General features: G+C 41.2%; 1 protein-coding gene across 1 annotated transcript in view; it reads left to right on the top strand.

Moving 5' to 3' along the window:
- Positions 1 to 26542, top strand: part of LOC112238782 (microtubule-associated protein futsch) — a gene marked incomplete at its 3' end in the record, with an annotated part of 56266 nt that overhangs the window by 17541 nt on the left and 12183 nt on the right. The window contains exons 3-4 of the mRNA XM_042305724.1: positions 12242 to 12492; positions 14171 to 14281. Coding sequence (XP_042161658.1) covers positions 12242 to 12492; positions 14171 to 14281 — 362 coding nt within the window. The remainder of the gene's footprint in view (positions 1 to 12241; positions 12493 to 14170; positions 14282 to 26542) is intronic.

The raw sequence follows: 26542 nt of genomic DNA, 5'->3' as shown, positions 1-26542 counted from the left end.
ATTTTGCTAATGCATTTTGGATAGAAAAACCTGTTGTTTTGGACATTTAATTTCTCAAACCCTGCACTAACCCATCTGAAAATCAACACATCCAGTGATTTCCCTGGAGGAGGGGGGGTATTACAGTCTGTCTGTAGACTAGTATCAGGGTCTGTCTGTAGACTAGTATCAGGGTCTGTCTGTAGACTAGTATCAGGGTCTGTCTGTAGACTAGTATCAGGGTCTGTCTGTAGACTAATATCAGGGTCTGTCTGTAGACTAGTATCAGGGTCTGTCTGTAGACTAGTATCAGGGTCTGTCTGTAGACTAGTATCAGGGTCTGTCTGTAGACTAGTATCAGGGTCTGTCTGTAGACTAGTATCAGGGTCTGTCTGTAGACTAGTATCAGGGTCTGTCTGTAGACTTGTATCAGGGTCTGTCTGTAGACTAGTATCAGGGTCTGTCTGTAGACTAATATCAGGGTCTGTCTGTAGACTAGTATCAGGGGCTGTCTGTAGACTAGTATCAGGGTCTGTCTGTAGACTAATATCAGGGTCTGTCTGTAGACTATTATCAGGGGCTGTCTGTAGAGAGGATTGGTGATGGGTGGTAGACTAGTATCAGGGTCTGTCTGTAGAGAGGATTAGTGATGGGTGGTAGACTAGTATCAGGGGCTGTCTGTAGAGAGGATTGGTGATGGGTGGTAGACTAGTATCAGGGGCTGTCTGTAGAGAGGATTGGTGATGGGTGGTAGACTAGTATCAGGGGCTGTCTGTAGAGAGGATTGGTGATGGGTGGTAGACTAGTATCAGGGGCTGTCTGTAGAGAGGATTGGTGATGGGTGGTAGACTAGTATCAGGGGCTGTCTGTAGCAGAGGATTGGTGATGGGTGGTAGACTAGTATCAGTGGCTGTCTGTAGAGGGATTGGTGATGGGTGGTAGACTAGTATCCTACACAATAAAGAAAAAGCCCAGCAGAGGTCAGTGTGGGATGGTGTGTGTGTGTGTGTGTGTGTGTGTACGTGGGGATGGTGTGTGTGTCAGTGTGTGTGTATGGGGGATGTGTGTGTGTCAGTGTGTGTGTACGTGGGGATGGTGTGTGTGTCAGTGTGTGTGTATGGGGGATGGTGTGTGTGTCAGTGTGTGTGTACGGGGGGGATGGTGTGTGTGTCAGTGTGTGTGTATGGGGGATGGTGTGTGTGTCAGTGTGTGTGTACGGGGGATGGTGTGTGTGTGTGTGTGTGTGCGGGGGATGGTGTGTGTGTGTGAGTGAGTGTGATTTACTGACTTTGTGTGTGTATGTGTTTATTCATGCGTGTCTCTGTGTGTATTTATGTGTGTGTGTATTTATGTATGCTTGCGTGTATGTGTGTGTGTGTTTGTATTTCTGCGTGTGTGTGTGTGTGTATTTGTGCAACTGACTGAGTGTGTCTGTCTCAGAGCCAAAGCCTCATCGTGTGTAACCCGAAACCCTCTTAGGGGGTGACTCTGTGGTTGACTCTTGGCCCATTTCCCAGCATTCACCTGCAGAGTGTGTATATGTGTGTGTGTGTGTGCGCGTGCGTGTGTGTTATTGTGCGTGCTGTCCCCAGAGTCCCTCAACAGCAGGAAGACACACAGCCGAGGAGGGAGGGAGGGAGGGAGGGAGGGAGGGAGGGAATGGGGAGGAGATAAAGTTTAAGTAGAAGGAGAGTGGAATTCACAGCACTTCCTTCTTAGCCAATCAGACACTCTCTAACCAGTAGTGTGTTACCCAGTCAGTGTCTATCTTGCTGTTATGTAGCCTGCTGTTACACTGGACTGTTCTACTGTAGAACCTCTTCTGGTTGTTATGTAGCCTGCTGTTACATTGGACTGTTCTACTGTAGAACCTCTTCTGGTTGTTAGGTAGCCTGCTGTTACATTGGACTGTTCTACTGTAGAACCTCTTCTGGTTGTTAGGTAGCCTGCTGTTACATTGGACTGTTCTACAGTCTAGCTGGCTGGCTGCCTGCTGTTACATTGGCACTGTTCTACTGTAGAACACAACGACCCATGGAGGGTCTATTGAGAACCTCTTCTGGTTGTTAGGAGAACTGTCACAAAGGACTGTTCTAAGAACCTCTTCTGGTTAGGTAGCCTGCTGTTACATTGGACTGTTCTACTGAGAACCTCTTCTGGGTTAGGCCTGCTGTTACACTGGACTGTTCAGGTGAGAAGAGGGAGGTCTAGCTGGCTGGCTGGCAGTTAGCTGAGTCAGGTGGAGGGTCATTGAAATCTAACAGGAGAACGTCACAAAGGAGAAGAGGAGGGGGAGGAGAGGGAGGAGAGGCAGGGAGTTAGCTGAGTCAGGTGAGGAGAGGGAGGAGAGGGAGGAGAGGGAGGAGAGGCAGAGAGTTAGCTGAGTCAGGTGAGGAGAGGGAGGAGAGGCAGGGAGTTAGCTGAGTCAGGTGAGGAGAGGGAGGAGAGGCAGGGAGAACATCAGCAGCGACACACGGCATGTGTTGTAGCATGTCAGTGCCTCTGTTATCATCAGCCAGGATCATAGCACACGGCCCGGCCCTAACGTAAAGGGGAGGAGGCGGACCACTTCCACCACTGTGTGACTACAGCTGTACTGCAGACTACTGTGGACCGCGACCTTCACTATCTGTCTGTCTATCGGCTCGCTGGGTAAGTCAGGGTAGAGATGGGCTAACGTATCCTGGAGGGGTGTTTGTGTGTGTGTGTGTGTGTGTGTGTTTGTGTGTGTGTGTGTGAGAGATAATGTGTGTGTGTGAGTAAGTGATAGAAACAGATTGTGTGCGTGTGTGCGTGTGTGTGTGTGTGTGTGATAGAAACAGATCAGTGTGTCATGTGTGTGTGTGTGTGTGTGTGAGTGTTTGTGTGAGTGAGTGAGTGATAGAAACAGATCGTGTGTGTGTGTGTGTGTGTGTGTGTGTGTGTGTGTGTGTGTGTGTGTGTGTGTGTGTGTGTGTGTGTGTGTGTGTGTGTGTGTGTGTGTGTGTGTGTGTGTGTGTTTGTGCCTACGTGCTCTTGCATACGCTTGTAGAGGTTTCCTCCAGAGTGAATATTTGAGAGATGTGCTGGTCACCGTACTAATGTATCATTATCAACAGTAGTCTAATGTATGGGTCATTATCAACAGTAGTCTAATGTATGGGTCATTATCAACAGTAGTCTAATGTATGGGACTTCATCAACAGTAGTCTAATGTATGGGACTTCATCAACAGTAGTCTAATGTATGGGACTTTATCAACAGTAGTCTAATGTATGGGACTTCATCAACAGTAGTCTAATGTATGGGACTTCATCAACAGTAGTCTAATGTATGGGACTTTATCAACAGTAGTCTAATGTATGGGTCATTATCAACAGTAGTCTAATGTATGGGACTTTATCAACAGTAGTCTAATGTATGGGACTTTATCAACAGTAGTCTAATGTATGGGACTTTATCAACAGTAGTCTAATGTATGGGACTTTATCAACAGTAGTCTAATGTATGGGACTTCATCAACAGTAGTCTAATGTATGGGACTTTATCAACAGTAGTCTAATGTATGGGACTTTATCAACAGTAGTCTAATGTATGGGACTTCATCAACAGTAGTCTAATGTATGGGACTTCATCAACAGTAGTCTAATGTATGGGACTTTATCAACAGTAGTCTAATGTATGGGACTTTATCAACAGTAGTCTAATGTATGGGACTTTATCAACAGTAGTCTAATGTATGGGACTTTATCAACAGTAGTCTAATGTATGGGACTTTATCAACAGTAGTCTAATGTATGGGACTTTATCAACAGTAGTCTAATGTATGGGACTTTATCAACAGTAGTCTAATGTATGGGACTTCATCAACAGTGATCTAATGAACATTTTTCTCTGTGTGAGTTAGCAGCCAGTCTGTAATGTACAGGACTTCAGTGAACCTCTGAAGGGGGTTTAGTTAGTCCACTGTTCCACCCCAGTGAACCTCTAAGGGTCAGTAAGCAAGCAGCGAGCCGACAATCCTTTAAAGAGAACAACAATGGCTGCCAGATGGACGTACACTTTAAGGCGTCAATGCATCATCACCTGCCCAAGTTGCCCTCTTCTGACGTCTTGTTTCCATGGAGACGTGAGGAAGGAAAAAGGCTTTAACTTGGGAGGGGGAAACTTTGATCTTTGAGCTTTCAAAACTTTCAAGTCAGTTGTTAGTGTGCAGAGCAGGAAGGGATCCATTGTGGTACTGGCAGGTCTGATTGGGGTTTTGAGGACAGGGTGACAGTTTAGGGACTATAAATAATTGTTAAATAAATAATTGTTAAATAGATAAATAATTGTTTTAGTTTGAAGACTGCCGTCTGTTTTCCGTAGAGGTTTGTGAGGTTGAGGGAGGCTTTAACTTTGCGTTTGGACACTTTTAGGCCCTACATGTTTCGGCTTACTTTTCAGAGACATTTTGTTGTTGTTGTTGTTGTCTGACTTCTTCTTCGTTTATTGTTCGTCTTCTTTCTTTCTTATTCTTTATGTCAAACCATTGAGACTGAGTCAGGAGAGGACACACTGCCCTGTTAGTTAGCTGTGGGGAGCTATAGCTAGCTCACTGTTGTCTATGGAATTAGATTGATTGCTTTTGTGGTGTTTTGTTATTAGCATTAGCCTAGCATGGTTGGTTAGACAGAGATGGTTAGACAGAGATGCATTGGAATAGCTAGCTTTACACCTGGAAATACTATTGTTAGGTGTAAAGCTAGCTAATCTCCGGCGAATTATATTCTACTCTTTACACCTAACAATAGTATTTCCATTGACTTTAATTACTTGGGGCACTTTGTTTTGCTCCTGCAGCCACCATTAAAGTCAATGGAAATACTATTGTTAGGTGTAAAGCTAGCTATTCCAATGCATCTCTGTCTAACCAACCATGCTAGGCTAATGCTAATAACAAAACACCACAAAAGCAATCAATCTAATTCCATAGACAACAGTGAGCTAGCTATAGCTCCCCTAAGTGTCTGTGGGTTGCAGGTAGTAGAACACACCTGACCTCTGTGCTACCCTTGTTCATCATGAACCACCATCTAAAGGGAAGAATGAATCTTCTAAACTACCGGCGCTCTAGTTAGGTCCTAACAGTGTGAGAAGACATTGGAGATGGAAGGTACACTGCACTCTGACAGCACCTTCAGAAAGTATTCCACACCCCTTGACTTGTTCCACATTTTTTTTGTTGAGTTACAACCTGAATTTAAAATGGATTAAATGTAGATTGTAGAATTGTAGAAATGTAGATTGTAAATGTAGAATGTAGATTTTGGTCACACATTACCCTGTAATTGTCCATGCTGGTATGAATGATTCGGGAGACAGGCGAAGGAAAGAGTAATAGTTTTTTCATTTTTTATTGTACCCAAATTATGGCGTGCCGTGTAAAGACACGGGGACTAAGACCAAACAAACACGAACAAAACACAGGGTTGAAACCCAAAACAAAAGAGCCGAGGAGCACCTTGAATAAATAACACACACGCACAATGATTAACACCATGGAACGAGACCCGTAATCATCTGCGCAATCCACAAGGGCACGAAAGCCCAGAACACACAGCACAGGTACTCACACGCACCAACGGACATTGTAACAATAACGGACAGCCCAGTGGAAACCAAAGGGCCCACTTATACAAGTACTCATCCGTGGGAATAGAGGACAGGTGTGTGTAATGGAAGTTCCAGAGGGATCCGTGACAGTTACAAAGTGGAATTTTAGAAATGAAAAGCTGAAATGTCGCGAGTCAATAAATGTTAATGCCTATTTGTTATGGCAAGCATAAATACATTAAGTTCACGAGTAAAAATGTGCATAACTAATCGAATAATAAGTTACATGAACTCTGTGTTCCATATTAGGGGTTAATATGATTTTTTGAACGGCTACCCCATCTTTGTACCCCACACATACAATTATCTGTAAGGCCCCTTAGTCAAGTAGGGAATTTAAAGCACAGATTCAACCACAAAGACCAGGGAGGTGTTTTCAATGCCTCGCAAATAAGGGCACCGATTGGTAGATGGGTAAAACATCATTTCAAAAGCAGACGCTGAATATCCCTTTGAGTATGGTGAAGTTATTAATTACACTTTGGGTGGTGCATCAACACACCCAGTCACTACAAAGGTACAGGCATCCTTCCTAACTCAGTTGTCGGAGAGGAAGGAAACCGCTTCGGGATTTCACCATGAGGCTAACAGTGATTTTGAAATACTTACAGAGTTTAATGGCTATGAGAGGAGGAAACTGAGGATGGATCAACAACATTGTAGTTACTCCACAATACTAACCTTAATGATGGAGTGAAAAGAAGGAAGCTTGTGCAGAGTGAAAATATTCCAAATCATGCATCCTGTTTACAACAAGGCACTAAAGTAATACTGCAAAACATCTGTCAAAGAAACACAACACATCACTGAGTACCGCTCTTCATATTTTCAAGCGTGGTGGTGGCTGCATCATGTTATGGGTATGCTTGGACTGTTGGATATAGTCACGCAAAAGACTGGCTCATGTAGTTATGTAAAGGACTGGTCTATGTAGTTATGTAAAGGACTGGTCTATGTAGTTATGTAAAGGACTGGTCTATGTAGTTATGTAAAGGACTGGTCTATGTAGTTATGTAAAGGACTGGTCTATGTAGTTATGTAAAGGACTGGTCTATGTAGTTATGTAAAGGACTGGTCCATATAGTCACACCAAATCAGGCGAAGGGCTGGTGAGACAAGGCAGGGATCAGCAAAAGGTAGAGATAAGTGTTGTTGATTTTTTGTTGTTGTTGTTGGTATTGAACACATTTAGGCTGAGCCATCTCATACTCATACTTTTCTATACGGCAATTGAATTCCATAGGTAGTACACATGACTGTATACCGTGTGGACTGTGACACAACGTTGACCTGTGAGGATAAGCGAAGACCAAGTTGACCTATGACCACATGTCACATTATCTGCTTGTTAGCTAGGATAGCTAGCACTAATGGGTTTTCTTCTGTGTGTACGGCTAACGTTACTGTAGCCTGACCTTTAGCCACGTGCTGTGGTGGTGTGTGTGTGTGTGTGTGTTTTGGTATGGCTCTCTCCTCTATCTCCGTCGTTCTGTCATTGTGCAAGAAACACAGCATGAGATGATATAGAGTCACATTCATACGGTATATAAACATACTACATACAGTATATAAACATACTACATACAGTATATAAACATACTACATACAGTATATAAACATACTACATACAGTATATAAACATACTACATACAGTATATAAACATACTACATACAGTATATAAACATACTACATACAGTATATAAACATACTACATACAGTATATAAACATACTACATACAGTATATAAACATACTACATACAGTATATAAACATACTACATACAGTACTACATACAGTATATAAACATACTACATACAGTATATAAACATACTACATACAGTATATAAACATACTACATACAGTATATAAACATATTACATACAGTATATAAACATACTACATACGGTATATAAACATACTACATACAGTATATAAACATACTACATACAGTATATAAACATACTACATACAGTATATAAACATACTACATACAGTATATAAACATACTACATACAGTATATAAACATACTACATACGGTATATAAACATACTACATACGGTATATAAACATACTACATACGGTATATAAACATACTACATACGGTATATAAACATACTACATACGGTATATAAACATACTACATACAGTATATAAACATACTACATACAGTATATAAACATACTACATACAGTATATAAACATACTACATACAGTATATAAACGTACTACATACAGTATATAAACATACTACATACAGTATATAAACATACTACATACAGTATATAAACATACTACATACAGTATATACATACTACATACAGTATATATACAGTATATAAACATACTACATACAGTATATAAACATACTACATACAGTATATAAACATACTACATACAGTATATAAACATACTACATACACTACATATATAAACATACTACATACAGTATATAAACATACTACATACAGTATATAAACATACTACATACAGTATATAAACATACTACATACAGTATATAAACATACTACATACAGTATATAAACATACTACATACAGTATATAAACATACTACATACGGTATATAAACATACTACATACGGTATATAAACATAACATACTACATATAAACATACTACATACGTATATAAACATACTACATACAGTATATAAACATACTACATACAGTATATAAACATACTACATACAGTATATAAACGTACTACATACGGTATATAAACATACTACATACGGTATATAAACATACACATATATAAACTACATACGGTATATAAACATACTACATACAGTATATAAACATACTACATACAGTATATAAACATACTACATACAGGTATATAAACATACCACATACGGTATATAAACGTACTACATACGGTATATAAACGTACTACATACGGTATATAAACGTACTACATACGGTATATAAACGTACTACATACAGTATATAAACATACTACATACAGTATATAAACATACTACATACAGTATATAAACATACTACATACGGTATATAAACATACTACATATGGTATATAAACATACTACATACAGTATATAAACATACTACATACGGTATATAAACATACTACATACAGTATATAAACATACTACATACAGTATATAAACGTACTACATACAGTATATAAACATATATAAACTACATACAGTATATAAACATACTACATACGGTATATAAACATACTACATACAGGTATATAAAACATACTACATACGGTATATAAACATACTACATACGGTATATATACTACATACGGTATATAAACATACTACATACGGTATATAAACATACTACATACGTACATACTACATACATAGTATATAAACATACTACATACAGTATATAAACATACTACATACAGTATATAAACATACTACATACAGTATATAAACATACTACATACGGTATATAAACGTACTACATACGGTATATAAACATACTACATACAGTATATAAACGTACTACATACAGTATATAAACATACTACATACGGTATATAAACGTACTACATACGGTATATAAACATACTACATACGGTATATAAACATACTACATACGGTATATAAACATACTACATACGGTATATAAACATACTACATACGGTATATAAACATACTACATACGGTATATAAACATACTACATACGGTATATAAACATACTACATACGGTATATAAACGTACTACATACAGTATATAAACATACTACATACAGTATATAAACATACTACATACAGTATATAGTTGAAGTTGGAAGTTTACCTACACTTTCGGCAAATACATTTAAACTCAGTTTTTCGCAATTCCTGACATTTAATCATTTAGTAAAAATTCCCTGTCTTAGGTCAGTTAGGATCACCACTTTAATCTTAAGAATGTGAAATGTCAGAATAATAGTAGAGAGAATCATTTATTTCAGCTTTTATTTCTTTCATCACATTCCCAGTAGGTCAGAAGTTTACATACACTCAATTACTATTTGAAAACATTACCTTTAAATTGTTTAACTTGGGTCAAATGTTTTGGGTAGCCTTCCACAAGCTTCCCACAATAAGTTGGCTGAATTTTGGCCCATTCCTCCTGACAGAGCTGGTGTAACTGAGTCAGGTTTGTAGGCCTCCTTGCTCGCACACGCTTTTTCAGTTCTGCCTACAAAATTTATATGGGATTGAGGTCAGGGCTTTGTGATGACCACTCCAATACCTTGACTTTGATGTCCTTAAGCCATTTTGCCACAACTTTGGCGGTATTCTTGGGATCATTGTCCATTTGGAAGAGCCATTTGCAACCAAGCTTTATTAACTTCCTGACTGATGTCATGAGATTTTGCTTCAATATATCCACATAATTTTCCTTCCTCATGATGCCATTTAATTTGTAAAGTGGACCAGCCCCTCCTGCAGCAAAGCACCCCCACAACATGATGCTTCCACCCCCGTGCTTCAGGGTTGGAATGGTGTTCTTTGGCTTGCAAGCCTCCCCCTTTTCCTCCAAACATAACGATGGTCATTATGGCCAAACAGTTCTATTTTTGTTTCATCAGACCAGATCTGTCTGTAAACAATTGTTGGAAAAATTACCCATATAAGAGCTTTGCACACCTGGATTGTGCTATATTTTACCATTGTTCTTTTCAAATTCTTCATGCTCTGTCAAAGTGTTAGAGATCATGGCTAGACAGCCATTTTCATTCACTGTCTTCTTGGTAAGCATCTCCAGTGTAGATTTGGCCTTGACAGCTGGGGGATTTGAACTTGCAACCTTTTGATTGCTATTCCAACACTCTAACCACTAGGCTACCCTGCCGCACCAACTTTGGTGGTTCCTTGGAGGGATCCATCGTTGCGGAGCTGGTCTGAGTCTGCTGGCTCAGCCATAGCCAGTTCGTACTATCACGACTCAAGATATGACGTAGATGCAGACACCGGAGGTGTTCTCAGAATATTTATTATAACAAAAAGAGCAGGCAAAGGGCAGGTAATCCAAGGCAGAGTCAATCAGGGACAGAACGGCAGGCGGGCTCAGGGTCAGGACAGGTAGAACGGTCGGAACCGGGAAGACTAGAAAACAAGAACTTGAGAACAGGAAAAACAGGAAACACGCTGGTAAGACCTGAGAAAACAAGAAGAACTGGCAACAGACAGACAGAAAAGGCAGGTATAAATACACTGGGGATAATGGGGAGAAATAGGAGACACCTGAGTGGGGGGGTGGAGACAAGCACAAGACAGGTGAAACAAGTAGAGTACAGGTAACCTAACTACAATAAAGACAGGTGAAACAAGTAGAGTACAGGTAACCTAACTACAATAAAGACAGGTGAAACAAGTCATTAGAGTAACCTAGGTAACCTAACTACAATAAAGACAGGTGAAACAGGTCATTAGAGTAACCTAGGTAACCTAACTACAATAAAGACAGGTGAAACAGGTCATTAGAGTAACCTAGGTAACCTACTACAATAAAGACAGGTGAAACAAGTCATTAGAGTATTATACAATATATATATACTATATATATATATATATACTATAATATATATATACTATATACTATACAATATATATAACATTTATACAATATTTAGAATAGTTATACAAAATCTATACAATATGTATACTATACAATATATACACTATTTATACAATATACACAATAGTTATACTATTTTTATAATATCTATACAATAGTTATACTATACAATATATACAAAATCTATACAATATGTATACTATACAATATATACACTATTTATACAATACACACAATAGTTATACTATATTTACAATATCTATACAATAGTTATACTATACAATATATACAAAATCTATACAATATGTATACTATACAATATATACACTATTTATACAATACACACAATAGTTATACTATATTTACAATATCTATACAATAGTTATACTATACAATAGATACAACATTTATACAACATAAATACAATCTGTCAGAGGGATCAAGTGGACTTTATGTTGTGCTTGGATTGAGGTCATACATGAGACATACACTCTAATGTTGCCATGTAAGTTGTGTGATCGTCAGTTGTGTGTCCTCCATAAAACAACATACGCAGCAGAACATTTAATTGTACGTCAAATTGTTATGTACATTAGGTTGTATATTGCTTGAAATCATAATATGCAATGTTCCCATATCAATAACAATAGAACACACTACGTACAGGAGACATTGAGCTCTACGGTGTGTTCTTTGATCCCATTGGGTAATGTAATGTAATCAAAAGTTGGCTCATTGGCAAATGATAAGGTTTGACAGAGTGGATTGGCCAACCTCACATTAGTCAACGCAAACTCGGCAGTCTTTATTGTGTTTTAATAAAGGGTGTGTTTCTGCACAAACAGGCGGTGCTCGGTTTGCTTTATACCTGGTTCTGTGATTGTCCGGGGGTGGAGGCAGAACACAAAGGACATGGATGTCAGTTGAAGCATCGTTCACTAGACTCAGCATTGGGCCTTGTCGTGTTTTAGTTGTTTTTTTTGGAAGCATGTTGAACGACAGCTTCATTAATATAACTTGTGTTGTTGTTGTTGTTGTTGTTGTTGTTTCCTCCAGGCTGAAGTCCACGCCGATAGAATCGACCAGAACGGAGAAAAGAACACAGCAGATAACATAGTGGTCTGTACCAAGCCTCCAGCCTCAACCACAGAACAGGGGCTCGACCCCTTACAGGACGTCCCAGGGAGGAACACTGAGGAAGAGGAGGAGAAGAGGAGGAGAGATGAAGACGAGGATCTAGAGTTCCCTCACGACTTTCTGCCCAGCACAGACCTCAGCCTTGAACTCCACTGGGGGACTTCACTTGGGTAGGTGGCTTTGGTTTCGACCTGTTTGCTTGTACGTTCCCTTAGGGTAAGGGATAGTTAAGATAAGGTAAGGGATAGGCTAGGTAAGGTAGGATAGGGTAAGGTAAGGGGTAGGCTAGGTAAGGTAGGATAGGGTAAGGTAAGGGATAGGTAAGATAAGGTAAGGGATAGGCTAGGTAAGGGATAGGTACGGTTAGGTAAGGGATAGGCTAGGTAAAGGATAGGTAAGGTTGGGTAAGGGATAGGTAAGGTTGGGTAAGGGATAGGTACGGTTAGGTAAGGGATAGGCTAGGTAAGGGATAGGTAAGGTTGGGTAAGGGATAGGTAAGATAAGGTAAGGTTGGGTAAGGGATAGGTAAGGTTGGGTAAGGGATAGGTAAGGTTGGGTAAGGGATAGGTACGGTTAGGTAAGGGGTAGGCTAGGTAAGATAGGATAGGGTTAGGTAAGGGATAGGCTAGGTAAGGTAAAGGATAGGTAAGGTTAGGTAAGACAAGGTGGGTAAGGTAAGGGTAGGTAAGGTAAGGTTTAGCTAAGGTAAGGTCATGTAAGGTAAGGGATACTGCAGGTAAGGTAAGATAAGGGCTGGGTAAGGTAAGGGATGGGTAAGATAAGGGATGGGTAAGATAATGGATGGGTAAGATAAGGGCTGGGTAAGATAAGGGCTGGGTAAGATAAGGGCTGGGTAAGATAAGGGAAGGGATGGGTAATATAAGGGAAGGGATGGGTAAGATAAGGGTTGGGTAAGATAAGGGAAGGGATGGGTAAGATAAGGGAAGGGATGGGTAAGATAAAGGAAGGGATGGGTAAGATAAGGGAAGGGATGGGTAAAATAAGGGATGGGTAAGATAAGGGAAGGGATGGGTAAGATAAGGGATGGGTAAGATAAGGAAGGGATGGGTAAGATAAGGGATGGGTAAGATAGGGGAAGGGATGGGTAAGATTAGGGTTGGGTAAGATAAGGGATGGGTTGGGTAAGATAAGGGAAGGGATGGGTAAGATTAGGGATGGGTAAAATTAGGGATGGGTAAGATTAGGGAAGGGATGGGTAAGATTAGGGAAGGGATGGGTAAGATTAGGGATGGGTAAGATTAGGGAAGGGATGGGTAAGATTAGGGATGGGTAAAATAAGGGATGGGTAAAATTTGGGAAGGGATGGGTAAGATAAGATAAGGGATGGGTAAGATAAGATAAGGGATGGGTAAGATTAGGGAAGGGATGGGTAAGATTAGGTAGGGTAAGAAAAGAGATAGGAAAGGTTAGGTAAGGAATATATAAGGAATAGGTTAGGTATGATAAGGTAAAGTTAGGTAAAGCTGTTGTACTCAGCTCATTGGCAGTACCAGTATACAGTTTCAGACTTGCTGTTTGGTTGTTGACTGTTCCTGTTACTATGAAATGAGATTTATATTCACGATGCAAATCACTACAGTATTTACATATTCTTCAGAGGCAGGAAATATAGATCACAGCTTTACCATGAAGTCTTTTACTTTGTAAAGCATTCCTGCATATAGTCCATGTCAATGGAGTGTTGTTCTTCAGCATTGATTTTACAGTAGTGACTGCTAGGCTTGCGTGCTGCCCTTAGTCCTCACGACTGCATTTAAACATTTTTTATTTACACTTCCTTCGTCTAAATTGTCCTGGTGTGCTTTCCGTCCCCGGTGTAAATTTTAGAACAGAGATTAAGAGAGATCAGGAGAGCCTGAGTGATTCAGTGAGCCCCCTGCTGGCTGGTCTGCAACATCACATGGACGGCAGCACACAACTGTTGGCTGTGCAGAAGAGGTATAACCCGTGTGTAGCCTTTTAGTACTGTCCACAGCATGAGGGAGAGTGTGAGACAGAGGGCCTTCAGTGCTTCTTCTCTGTTTGCTGTGTTTGTTGTGAGACGGGGGTTGTGTTCACTAGGCACGGAACTCAAGAAAGACGTCCCGAAACAGAGTGAAACGGAGAAGCCACAGTTATTATGATGTATATAGGGCTATATACATTTCCATTGTTTTTTTTAAATTACCATTTTCTATATTTTATTTAACCTAGTTCTGCATGTTGGAGCTCGAATATATATAAACACTCTGAATCTGAAAGTATTATCTATCTGAACTAGTTCAATAAGAAAAACACTTGTTTTTTTCCCCGGCTTCCGTTACACAATGTTTTGAACTGTTTTGCTACAGTGTGCCATAATGAACGTAACCCCTGTGGTGGCCTTTCAGACACTGCATGTGGGTTTGCAGTGGGGTGTTGACTGTGAGGTGAATTCAGGGAATTATCTGAAGACTGACTTATTCGTATGTTAGCTCTGCTTTGAAGTTGGTTTGGAGTCTCTTTGTCCGCTGTTGTCTGAGCGGAGTGTGATTGCAGTAATGTGTCACTTCAGGAACATACTATAAGCTCTCTAATAATAATCCATTCAATTGTTCATACATGTTTATAACAAGTTATAAACAAGCATTTACATACCTGCAGGTTTAAGTCAAGTGTTAGTGAGGTAATGAGGGAAGCCGAGGTGAATTGTAACACACTGAACACACTGAATGTAACACACTGACAGACAGACCAGACAGACAGACAGACAGACCAGACAGACCGGACGGACGGACGGACGGACGGACGGACGGACGGACGGACGGACGGACGGACGGACGGACAGACAGACAGAACAGTCTAGAGAGATGGTGTGTGCATCCTGTTTGGGAAGGAAAGAAATTGAAAGATTTAGAGAAATGAAAGTAGAGGACCTCAGTGACATTTGTAACACAGAAGGTCTGTCAAAACCATGACCAGCACTGGGGGTCTCCAGATGCTGCAATAAATTACGTTTCAGCTCCATGCGGAGTCTGCCCTACAGAGCTGTAAGGTCTATACTCTACAAGGCAAGCTGTAGCATGCAGTTGGAACAAACTCCCTCCACAAACACATGCCTTTGGTGGAATCTGCAAGATTGGCAGCTTGGTAGGACACTTTTGCTGTGATTTCTCTCCTCTCCTCCCCTCATTAAAAAAAGGGAGTGCCTACCAGGCTGTTGAAGGCATGAAAGGATTGGCCAGAGCAGGCAGGCAGGGCTAGCAGGGAGGTGAGTGGATGGCTTTGTCAAGGAAATGAGATTGAGAGCGCCCGGAGCTGGTCACATGGTTTTACCGTCAGCCAATCTCAACGCAGCACCGTAATGATTTTACTTTCTTTGTTGACATTTGCACTTAGACTGATCAGAATGATGTCTTTGAGTTAAATTAATCTAATGACTGCTAAGAATGTTTAATAAGGTAAAGACATTCTATTAAGGTCAATATTTGTGTTCTTTGCTTAGGTAAAGCCTGTGTGTTTTCAAAATGGAGGCTCAGTACAAGGATGAGTCAGTAGGAACTTAAACCGGCTAGGATGACAGTACATAGCAAATTCCCCAGTGTTAAATTAACACTGAATGTGTGGACCCGTATAGACACTGAACTGTGTTGAATTAACACACTGCTTAGTCTAATGCTTTATTTGCATATTTCCCAGAGTGCCTTGAATTGGTTCACGACAGAGTTGCTCCATCCTATGGACTTCACCAAGTGAGATCCTAAGTGAATATGTTATTATTACCAGTTTAATTATTAAACACAATACAATATGTATTTTATAAGGCTTTATTTTAAGGGGTTACAAAAAATATATACACTGAGTTATTTAGATGATCCAACTGCTGGGTCGCAGGTTTTGCGTCACTTAGTTGTGTTGTTTTTTAAAGGTCATGAACAGTCAAAATCCAGTTTTTCAATGAAATTGGATGATATTCGCATGGAACCATATCAAATTATGTAAAATGACTTTTTTGCTTCTACATTGATAACGTTTGATCGGAAAGTTTACTGGTACCCTCCCCCATGTCAAATGAGATTCTTAAGGAGATAGGGTGTTATTAGGACTGTTCTTAAGGAGATAGGGTGTTATTAGGACTGTTCTTAAGGAGATGGGGTGTTATTAGGACTGTTCTTAAGGAGATAGGGTGTTATTAGGACTGTTCTTAAGGAGATAGGGTGTTATTAGGACTGTTCTTAAGGAGATAGGGTGTTATTGGGACTGTTCTCAAGGAGATAGGGTGTAATTGGGAATGTTCTTAAGGAGATAGGGTGTAATTAGGACTGTTCTTAAGGAGATAGGGTGTTATTAGGACTGTTCTCAAGGAGATAGGGTGTTATTAGGACTTCTCAAGGAGATAGGGGGTTATTAGGACTGTTCTCAAGGAGATAGGGTGTTATTAGGACTGTTCTCAAGGAGATAGGGTGTTATTAGGACTGTTCCTAAGGAGATAGGGTGTTATTAGGACTGTTCTAAGGAGATAGGGTGTTATTAGGACTGTTCTTAGGAGATAGGGTGTTATTAGGACTGTTCTTAAGGAGATAGGGTGTTATTAGGACTGCTCTTAAGGAGATAGGGTGTTATTAGGACTGCTCTTAAGGAGATTGGGTGTTATTAGGACTGTTCTTAAGGAGATAGGGTGTTATTAGGACTGTTCTTAAGGAGATTGGGTGTTATTAGGACTGTTCTTAAGGAGATAGGGTGTAATTAGGACTGTTCTTAAGGAGATAGGGTGTTATTAGGACTGTTCTCAAGGAGATAGGGTGTTATTAGGACTTCTCAAGGAGATAGGGTTATTAGGACTGTTCTCAAGGAGATAGGGTGTTATTAGGACTGTTCTTAAGGAGATAGGGTGTTATTAGGACTGTTCCTAAGGAGATAGTGTTATTAGGACTGTTCCTAAGGAGATAGGGTGTTATTAGGACTGTTCTTAAGGAGATAGGGTGTTATTAGGACTGCTCTTAAGGAGATAGGGTGTTATTAGGACTGCTCTTAAGGAGATTGGGTGTTATTAGGACTGTTCTTAAGGAGATAGGGTGTTATTAGGACTGTTCTTAAGGAGATTGGGTGTTATTAGGACTGTTCTTAAGGAGATAGGGTGTAATTAGGACTGTTCTTAAGGAGATAGGGTGTTATTAGGACTGTTCTCAAGGAGATAGGGTGTTATTAGGACTTCTCAAGGAGATAGGGGGTTATTAGGACTGTTCTCAAGGAGATAGGGTGTTATTAGGACTGTTCTTAAGGAGATAGGGTGTTATTAGGACTGTTCCTAAGGAGATAGGGTGTTATTAGGACTGTTCCTAAGGAGATAGGGTGTTATTAGGACTGTTCTTAAGGAGATAGGGTGTTATTAGGACTGTTCTTAAGGAGATAGGGTGTTATTAGGACTGCTCTTAAGGAGATAGGGTGTTATTAGGACTGCTCTTAAGGAGATTGGGTGTTATTAGGACTGTTCTTAAGGAGATAGGGTGTTATTAGGACTGTTCTTAAGGAGATTGGGTGTTATTAGGACTGTTCTTAAGGAGATAGGGTGTTATTAGGACTGCTCTTAAGGAGATAGGGTGTTATTAGGACTGCTCTTAAGGAGATTGGGTGTTATTAGGACTGTTCGTAAGGAGATGGGGTGTTATTAGGACTGCTCTTAAGGAGATAGGGTGTTATTGGGACTGTTCTCAAGGAGATAGGGTGTTATTAGGACTGTTCGTAAGGAGATAGGGTGTTATTAGGACTTGTGGTGACCTTATTACTGCCACACCGGCAGCCATGAGTCATGACCGCAGTAAAATTACACGTGAGTCACGGTAATATCCTTTTATCCCGCTTTGGACATGCTTTGGTAGTATCCGACTTGCTACCGACCATCAGGTCCTAATGGCCTGGTACTCAGGGCTCTATTGTCCCTCCATCAGGTCCTAATGGCCTGGTACTCAAGGCTCTATTGTCCCTCTATCAGGTTACCTCATGCTACCAGATGTCTTTGGTTATTGGTTACCTTATGCTACCAGATGTCTTTGGTTATTGGTTACCTTATGCTACCAGATGTCTTTGGTTATTGGTTACCTTATGCTACAAGATGTCTTTGGTTATTGGTTACCTTGTGCTACAAGAAGTATTTGGTTATTGGTTACCTTATGCTACAATATGTCTTTGGTTATTGGTTACCTTATGCTACAAGATGTCTTTGGTTATTGGTTACCTTATGCTACAAGATGTCTTTGGTTATTGGTTACCTTATGCTACAAGATGTCTTTGGTTATTGGTTACCTTATGCTACAAGATGTCTTTGGTGATTGGTTACCTTGTGCTACAAGAAGTCTTTGGTTATTGGTTACCTTATGCTACAAGAAGTCTTTGGTGATTGGTTACCTTGTGCTACAAGAAGTATTTGGTTATTGGTTACCTTATGCTACAAGATGTCTTTGGTGATTGGTTACCTTGTGCTACAAGAAGTCTTTGGTTATTGGTTACCTTATGCTACAAGAAGTCTTTGGTGATTGGTTACCTTGTGCTACGCTTCAAAATGTATATCCAATCAAATCAATAAAACATTTATAACGCCCTTTTAATTAACATCAGCTGATGTCACAAAGTGCTGTACAGAAACCCAGCCTAAAACCCCAAAGAGCAAGCAAACCTAGAGAGGAACCAGGCTCTGAGGGGTGGCCAGTCCTCTTCTTGCTGTGCCGGGTGGAGAGGAACCAGGCTCTGAGGGGTGGCCAGCCCTCTTCTTGCTGTGCCGGGTGGAGAGGAACCAGGCTCTGAGGGGTGGCCAGTCCTCTTCTTGCTGTGCCGGGTGGAGATTTTAAGAATTATAAGGCCAGCTCTAGGAAGGTTCCAAACTTCTTCAATTTAAGAATGATGAAGCCACTGTGTTCTTGGGGACCTTCAATGCTGCAGATATGTTTTGGTACCCTTCCCCAGATCTGTACCTCAAAACAATCCTGTCTCTGAGCTCTACGGACAATTCCTTCAACCTCATTGCTTGGTTTGTTTCTCTGACATCCACTGTCAACTGTGGGACCTTACATAGACAGGGGTGTGTCTTTCCAAATCATGTCCAATCAATTGAATTTACCATAAGTGGACTCCAATCAAGTTGTAGAAACATCTCAAGGATGATCAATGGAAACAGGATGCACTTGAGTTCAATTTCAAGTCTCATAGCAAAGGGTCTGAATACTTATATAAATAAGGTATTTCTGTTTATTATGTTTAATACATTTGCTACAATTTATAAAAACCTGTTTTCGCTTTGTCATTACGGGGTATTGTGTGTAGATTGCTGCTGATTTTGAAAAATGTAATCCATTTCAGAATAAGGCTGTAATTTAACAAAATGTGGAACAAGTCAAGGGGTCTGAATACTTTCCGAATGCACTGTTTATACACTGTATTCTAGTCAATGCCATCCTATTTAACTATTGCTTTAACTATCCTATCCTTCTCTATTCTACAGATACTAAATATTCTATCCACATACTGTTCATAATGTCTATAATGTCTATACATCCAATTAAACACACACACACACACACACACACACACACACACACACACACACACACACACACACACACACACACACACACACACACACACACACACACACACACACATATATACTCCGGACTTCGACATTTCTTGTCCTAATATTTATTTATTTCCATTCTTTTAGATGTTTCCGTGTATTGTTGTGAATTGTTCGATGTTACTGCTCTGTTGGAGTTTGGAACACAAGCATTCTGTCCATTAACATCTCCTACAAATATGTGTATGCGTAATAAAATTAAAAATAAATAATAATAATTCATATTTCATTTTTTGTTGTTGTTGAAAAAAGTGTTCTTATATTTGTTTCTCAAAGCTTATGCTCTGCTAAAAAAAAAAAACAAAGTAGCAAAAAAACCCAAAAGGAATCGGCAGGAAATCAAGCAGCCTCCATTCGCTCGTAGACCGCATACAGATGCCATGTATCTCCCCCTGCTCTTGTTTCCCATTCCCGTTGAAAATAGAAACTCATTTTGCGTATTAGTAAAGACGAGATTATATTAAGAATTGTCTTGACTGGTAAAAATATGATCATATGATGACAGAACAGCCTGAGCCAAGCTATTTGTTTTGTAACACTCTGAAATCCCTGATAGTCTGTAGTCGCACCATGCAGCCCGTATATGTTATGATTTCTAAGACATTCTAAGGTTTGTATCATTCACAACAACATTTTCCAAATAACTTACATTTATTTTTAATTTTATTCAGTTAAATTATATTCTTCTTACTACAAAATCCTATAAAATAAAATAATGGCAACGGGACTTCTAAGCATATCTTATCAGCTAAATGAACAAGCCTACAGCCTATGGCATGGACCATAGCCATATAGCATGGGCCCACAGTAGGCAGTCATATTCCGCTTTTCTGAAATACATTTTCTTAAAAATCAGTATAATTTCTTTAAGACTAAAATAAATAATAGATGTATTGATTTATTACATTAAAAAAATGTATATCAGCAGCTTGAATGTTAGACGCCAGGAGATGCTAAACATGTTCATGTTAATTAACAGTCAATTACCGTGAGACTGGCCGAACATTTGCCAGCTGACAAAATTTCACGACCACCACAGCCCTAAGGTGACATCACCCTAACTCTCTCAATTTAAAAAGAGTAAGGTTGGTTTGTTGATTCTGGATGATTGAGATATGACCCAGCAGAAGCCTGGAGGTTTGGTTTGGCCACCCCGTGGGAGTAAATGTCATTCCAATTCATCTGTTCTGTTGAATTGTTATCACATGTTATGGTTGAATCCTGACACTTTCATAGCTTTAATGAAGCTTTCAGAAGCGTATGAGTTCCTTAAAAGCATATGCAAAATCCAATGTGATACCCCCAATGGGATACCCCTAATGTGATACCCCCAATGTGATACCCCAATGTGATACCCCAATGTGATACCCCAATGTGATACCCCCAATGGCATACCCCCAATGGCATACCCCCAATGGCATACCCCCAATGGGATACCCCCAATGTGATACCACCAATGTGATACCCCCAAGGGGATACCGCCAATGTGATACCCCCAATGGGATAGTAACCACTTTGTCGCAATATGTCAATAATTATATTAATTATTTTTGTATTAGAATATTTAGTGTGAAGTAACATTCAAGAAAAATGTAACATTGGAGTGTACAAATTTAACATGATTACAATTTTTGACATTTACTCTTACAGGTGGCCAAAAAGAACTGGTGGCCAAATCCCTAATAAGCCACGCCTCCTGAAAATAACCTATGAATTACTTTTTTTTTTAAAGAGCCAGCTGCTTGGTCAACCCAGCATGAAAGAATGAAAACCCAGTCGATGGTTAAATTAACCATCCGGGGTAATCCGAAGAACTCAACATGTAATCCATTTACAGAGTTAATTGGCTCTCAAAATAAGGCCTTATGAAATACATAATGTATTGTGTTAAAAAATAAAATTTTAATGATAACATATCCGCTCAGGATCTCACTTGGTAAAGTCTATAGGGCCGAAAATGGATAAATGCAACATCCATGTCTCTGTCACTAACAAATACAGTCATGGGTGGTACTGTAAGTCTACAATTCACCCGAAAAGCAAGGCACTCTGGGAAATAAGGCTTTACACCAAGCAGTGTGTTAATGTAACCCTGTTCCAATGTCAATATGGGTCCACACTCTCAGTGTTAATTTAACACGGGATAATTTGCTGTGTACGAAAACAAACTATAGCCACCATGCTGCTGTGTGGCTATACGTGTGGCTATACGTGTGGCTATACGTGTGGCTATACGTGTGGCTATACGTGTGGCTATACGTGTGGCTATACGTGTGGCTATACGTGTGGCTATACGTGTGGCTATACGGCTATATCCGTATATCCGTCCTTTAGAAAAAACACAAAGAGACGTGTGAGCAAACATGACAAGAATACAAATCAAATCAAATCAAATTGACCCAATGCAGATGTTAATGCAAGTGTAGCTAAATGCTGTGGCATTATGCAGTAATAACCAACAAGAAATACACCAAACCAAAACTACTGTCTTATACACAGTGTAAGGGGATAAAGAATATGTACATAGCCATATGAATGTGATGGTACAGGCAGTTGAAGATACAGTAGATGGAAATGCAATACGCTTGTATGAGCTGGTTATCAGTCCATTGTGTAACCAAAATGGCCTGATGCATTAGCGGGGTGCCTAGCCAGAGTATGTGAGTGGAGTTGAAAGGTCGGAAAAACACGCTTGTATGAGTGGTGCTTGTGTAACCGAAATGGCTAGCTAGTTAGCGGGGTGGAGCGGTGGGTAATGATGCTTCCAGGGTGGCTGTTGTCGATCTGTGCAGAGGATCCTTGCTTCTGTCCGGAATTTGACTTGGTTAATTTGTGCTGCTATAACAGTTATAGCTCAACAGTTATAGCAGTACAAATTAACCAAATTAACCAAGTCACCCTACCAGGGGTGAGTAGAGGGACTGTTATAGCAGCACAAATGAACCAAGTCACCTGACCAGGGGTGAGGAGAGGGACTGTTATAGCAGCACAAATTAACCAAATTAACCAAGTCACCCTACCAGGGGTGAGTAGAGGGACTGTTATAGCAGCACAAATTAACCAAGTCAAATTCTGGGTAGGCACTTCCGGACGGAGGCAAAACTGTTCCACTTGCACCCTGCTCTGGTGCTCCAGGTCCTTCCCTGCTGCTCTGGTGCTCTGGTGTTCCAGGTCCTTCCCTGCTGCTCTGGTGCTCCAGGTTCTTCCCTGCTGCTCTGGTGTTCCAGGTCCTTCCCTACTGCTCTGGTGGTCCAGGTCCTTCCCTGCTGCTCTGGTGCTCCAGGTCCTTCCCTGCTGCTCTGGTGCCCTGGTGTTCCAGGTCCTTCCCTGCTGCTCTGGTGTTCCAGGTCTTTCCCTGCTGCTCTGGTGTTCCAGGTCCTTCCCTGCTGCTCTGGTGCTCCAGGTCTTTCCCTGCTGCTCTGGTGTTCCAGGTCCTTCCCTGCTGCTCTGGTGCTCTGGTGTTCCAGGTCCTTCCCTGCTGCTCTGGTGTTCCAGGTCCTTCCCTGCTGCTCTGCTAAAAAACACTCCGTGCTCACAGGAAGAGAAAAAATAACTACTGCTCCAAATTTGCTCCATTCATTAAAATCACAATCGCACCAACGCCCATCTGTTCCTGTGACTACCTGGACTTGGTTTTGAAGTATTGAAACCAAACCATTTGATTTGAATGAAAAGTATTTTAATCAACATGAAAAAGGGTGACTGTAAGAAGCACTCATCATTTTCAAATAAACAAATACATGTCATATTAAACAGCATATTAACACCCTATATAGGTCAGGAGCCAGACAGGGACATTAACTACGAAGGAAATGAAATTAATTATTTAAATCAAAATCAAATCAAATCAAATCAATTTTTATTTGTCACATACACATGGTTAGCAGATGTTAATGCGAGTGTAGCGAAATGCTTGTGCTTCTAGTTCCGACAATGCAGTAATAACGAGCAAGTAATCTAACTAACAATTCCAAAAAAAAACTACTGTCTTATACACAGTGTAAGGGGATAAAGAATATGTACATAAGGATATATGAATGAGTGATGGTACAGAGCAGCATAGGCAAGATACAGTAGATGATATCGAGTACAGTATATACATATGAGATAAGTATGTAAACCAAGTGGCATAGTTAAAGTGGCTAGTGATACATGTATTACATAAGGATGCAGTCGATGATATAGAGTACAGTATCAACGTATGCATATGAGATGAACAATGTAGGGTAAGTAACATTATATAAGGTAGCATTGTTTAAAGTGGCTAGTGATATATTTACATAATTTCCCATCAATTCCCATGATTAAAGTGGCTGGAGTAGAGTCAGTGTCATTGACAGTGTGTTGGCAGTAGCCACTCAATGTTAGTGGTGGCTGTTTAACAGTCTGATGGCCTTGAGATAGAAGCTGTTTTTCAGTCTCTCGGTCCCAGCTTTGATGCACCTGTACTGACCTCGCCTTCTGGATGACAGCGGGGTGAACAGGCAGTGGCTCGGGTGGTTGATGTCCTTGATGATCTTTATGGCCTTCCTGTAGCATCGGGTGGTGTAGGTGTCCTGGAGGGCAGGTAGTTTGCCCCCGGTGATGCGTTGTGCAGACCTCACTACCCTCTGGAGAGCCTTACGGTTGAGGGCGGTGCAGTTGCCATACCAGGCGGTGATACAGCCGGACAGGATGCTCTCGATTGTGCAACTGTAGAAGTTTGTGAGTGCTTTTGGTGACAAGCCGAATTTCTTCAGCCTCCTGAGGTTGAAGAGGCGCTGCTGCGCCTTCCTCACGATGCTGTCTGTGTGAGTGGACCAGTTCAGTTTGTCTGTGATGTGTATGCCGAGGAACTTAAAACTTGCTACCCTCTCCACTACTGTTCCATCGATGTGGATGGGGGGGTGTTCCCTCTGCTGTTTCCTGAAGTCCACAATCATCTCCTTAGTTTTGTTGACGTTGAGTGTGAGGTTATTTTCCTGACACCACACTCCGAGGGCCCTCACCTCCTCCCTGTAGGCCGTCTCGTCGTTGTTGGTAATCAAGCCTACCACTGTTGTGTCGTCCGCAAACTTGATGATTGAGTTGGAGGCGTGCATGGCCACGCAGTCGTGGGTGAACAGGGAGTACAGGAGGGGGCTCAGAACGCACCCTTGTGGGGCCCCAGTGTTGAGGATCAGCGGGGAGGAGATGTTGTTGCCTACCCTCACCACCTGGGGCGGCCCGTCAGGAAGTCCAGTACCCAGTTGCACAGGGCGGGGTCGAGGCCCAGGGTCTCGAGCTTGATGACGAGCTTGGAGGGTACTATGGTGTTGAATGCCGAGCTGTAGTCGATGAACAGCATTCTCACATAGGTATTCCTCTTGTCCAGATGGGTTAGGGCAGTGTGCAGTGTGGTTGAGATTGCATCGTCTGTGGACCTATTTGGTCGGTAAGCAAATTGGAGTGGGTCAAGGGTGTCAGGTAGGGTGGAGGTGATATGGTCCTTGACTAGTCTCTCAAAGCACTTCATGATGACGGATGTGAGTGCTACCGGTAGTCGTTTAGCTCAGTTACCTTAGCTTTCTTGGGAACAGGAACAATGGTGGCCCTCTTGAAGCATGTGGGAACAGCAGACTGGTATAGGGATTGGTTGAATATGTCCGTAAACACACCGGCCAGCTGGTCTGCGCATGCTCTGAGGGCGCGGCTGGGGATGCCGTCTGGGCCTGCAGCCTTGCGAGGGTTAACACGTTTAAATGTCTTACTCACTTCGGCTGCAGTGAAGGAGAGACCGCATGATTCCGTTGCAGGCCGTGTCAGTGGCACTGTATTGTCCTCAAAGCGGGCAAAAAGTTATTTAGTCTGCCTGGGAGCAAGACATCCTGGTCCGTGACTGGGCTGGGTTTCTTCCTGTAGTCCGTGATTGATTGTAGACCCTGCCACATACCTCTTGTGTCTGAGCCGTTGAATTGAGATTCTACTTTGTCTCTGTACTGGCGCTTAGCTTGTTTGATAGCCTTGCGGAGGGAATAGCTGCACTGTTTGTATTCAGTCATGTTACCAGACACCTTGCCCTGATTAAAAGCAGTGGTTCGTGCCTTCAGTTTCACACGAATGCTGCCATCAATCCACGGTTTCTGTTTAGGGAATGTTTTAATCGTTGCTATGGGAACGACATCTTCAATGCACGTTCTAATGAACTCGCACACCGTATCAGCGTATTCGTCAATGTTGTTGTCTGACGCAATACGAAACATCTCCCAGTCCACGTGATGGAAGCAGTCTTGGAGTGTGGAGTCAGCTTGGTCGGACCAGCGTTGGACAGACCTCAGCGTGGGAGCTTCTTGTTTTAGTTTCTGTCTGTAGGCAGGGATCAACAAAATGGAGTCGTGGTCAGCTTTTCCGAAAGGGGGCGGGGCAGGGCCTTATATGCGTCGCGGAAGTTAGAGTAACAATGATCCAGGGTCTTTCCACCCCTGGTTGCGCAATCAATATGCTGATAAAATTTAGGGAGTCTTGTTTTCAGATTAGCCTTGTTAAAATCCCCAGCTACAATGAATGCAGCCTCCGGATAAATCGTTTCCAGTTTGCAGAGAGTTAAATAAAGTTCGTTCAGAGCCATCGATGTGTCTGCTTGGGGGGATATATAC

This window comes from Oncorhynchus tshawytscha, linkage group LG24 (genome assembly GCF_018296145.1).
Source record: "Oncorhynchus tshawytscha isolate Ot180627B linkage group LG24, Otsh_v2.0, whole genome shotgun sequence".
NCBI classification, from domain to species: Eukaryota; Metazoa; Chordata; class Actinopteri; order Salmoniformes; family Salmonidae; genus Oncorhynchus; species Oncorhynchus tshawytscha.
This window is presented reverse-complemented; position numbering and strand designations above follow the sequence as displayed.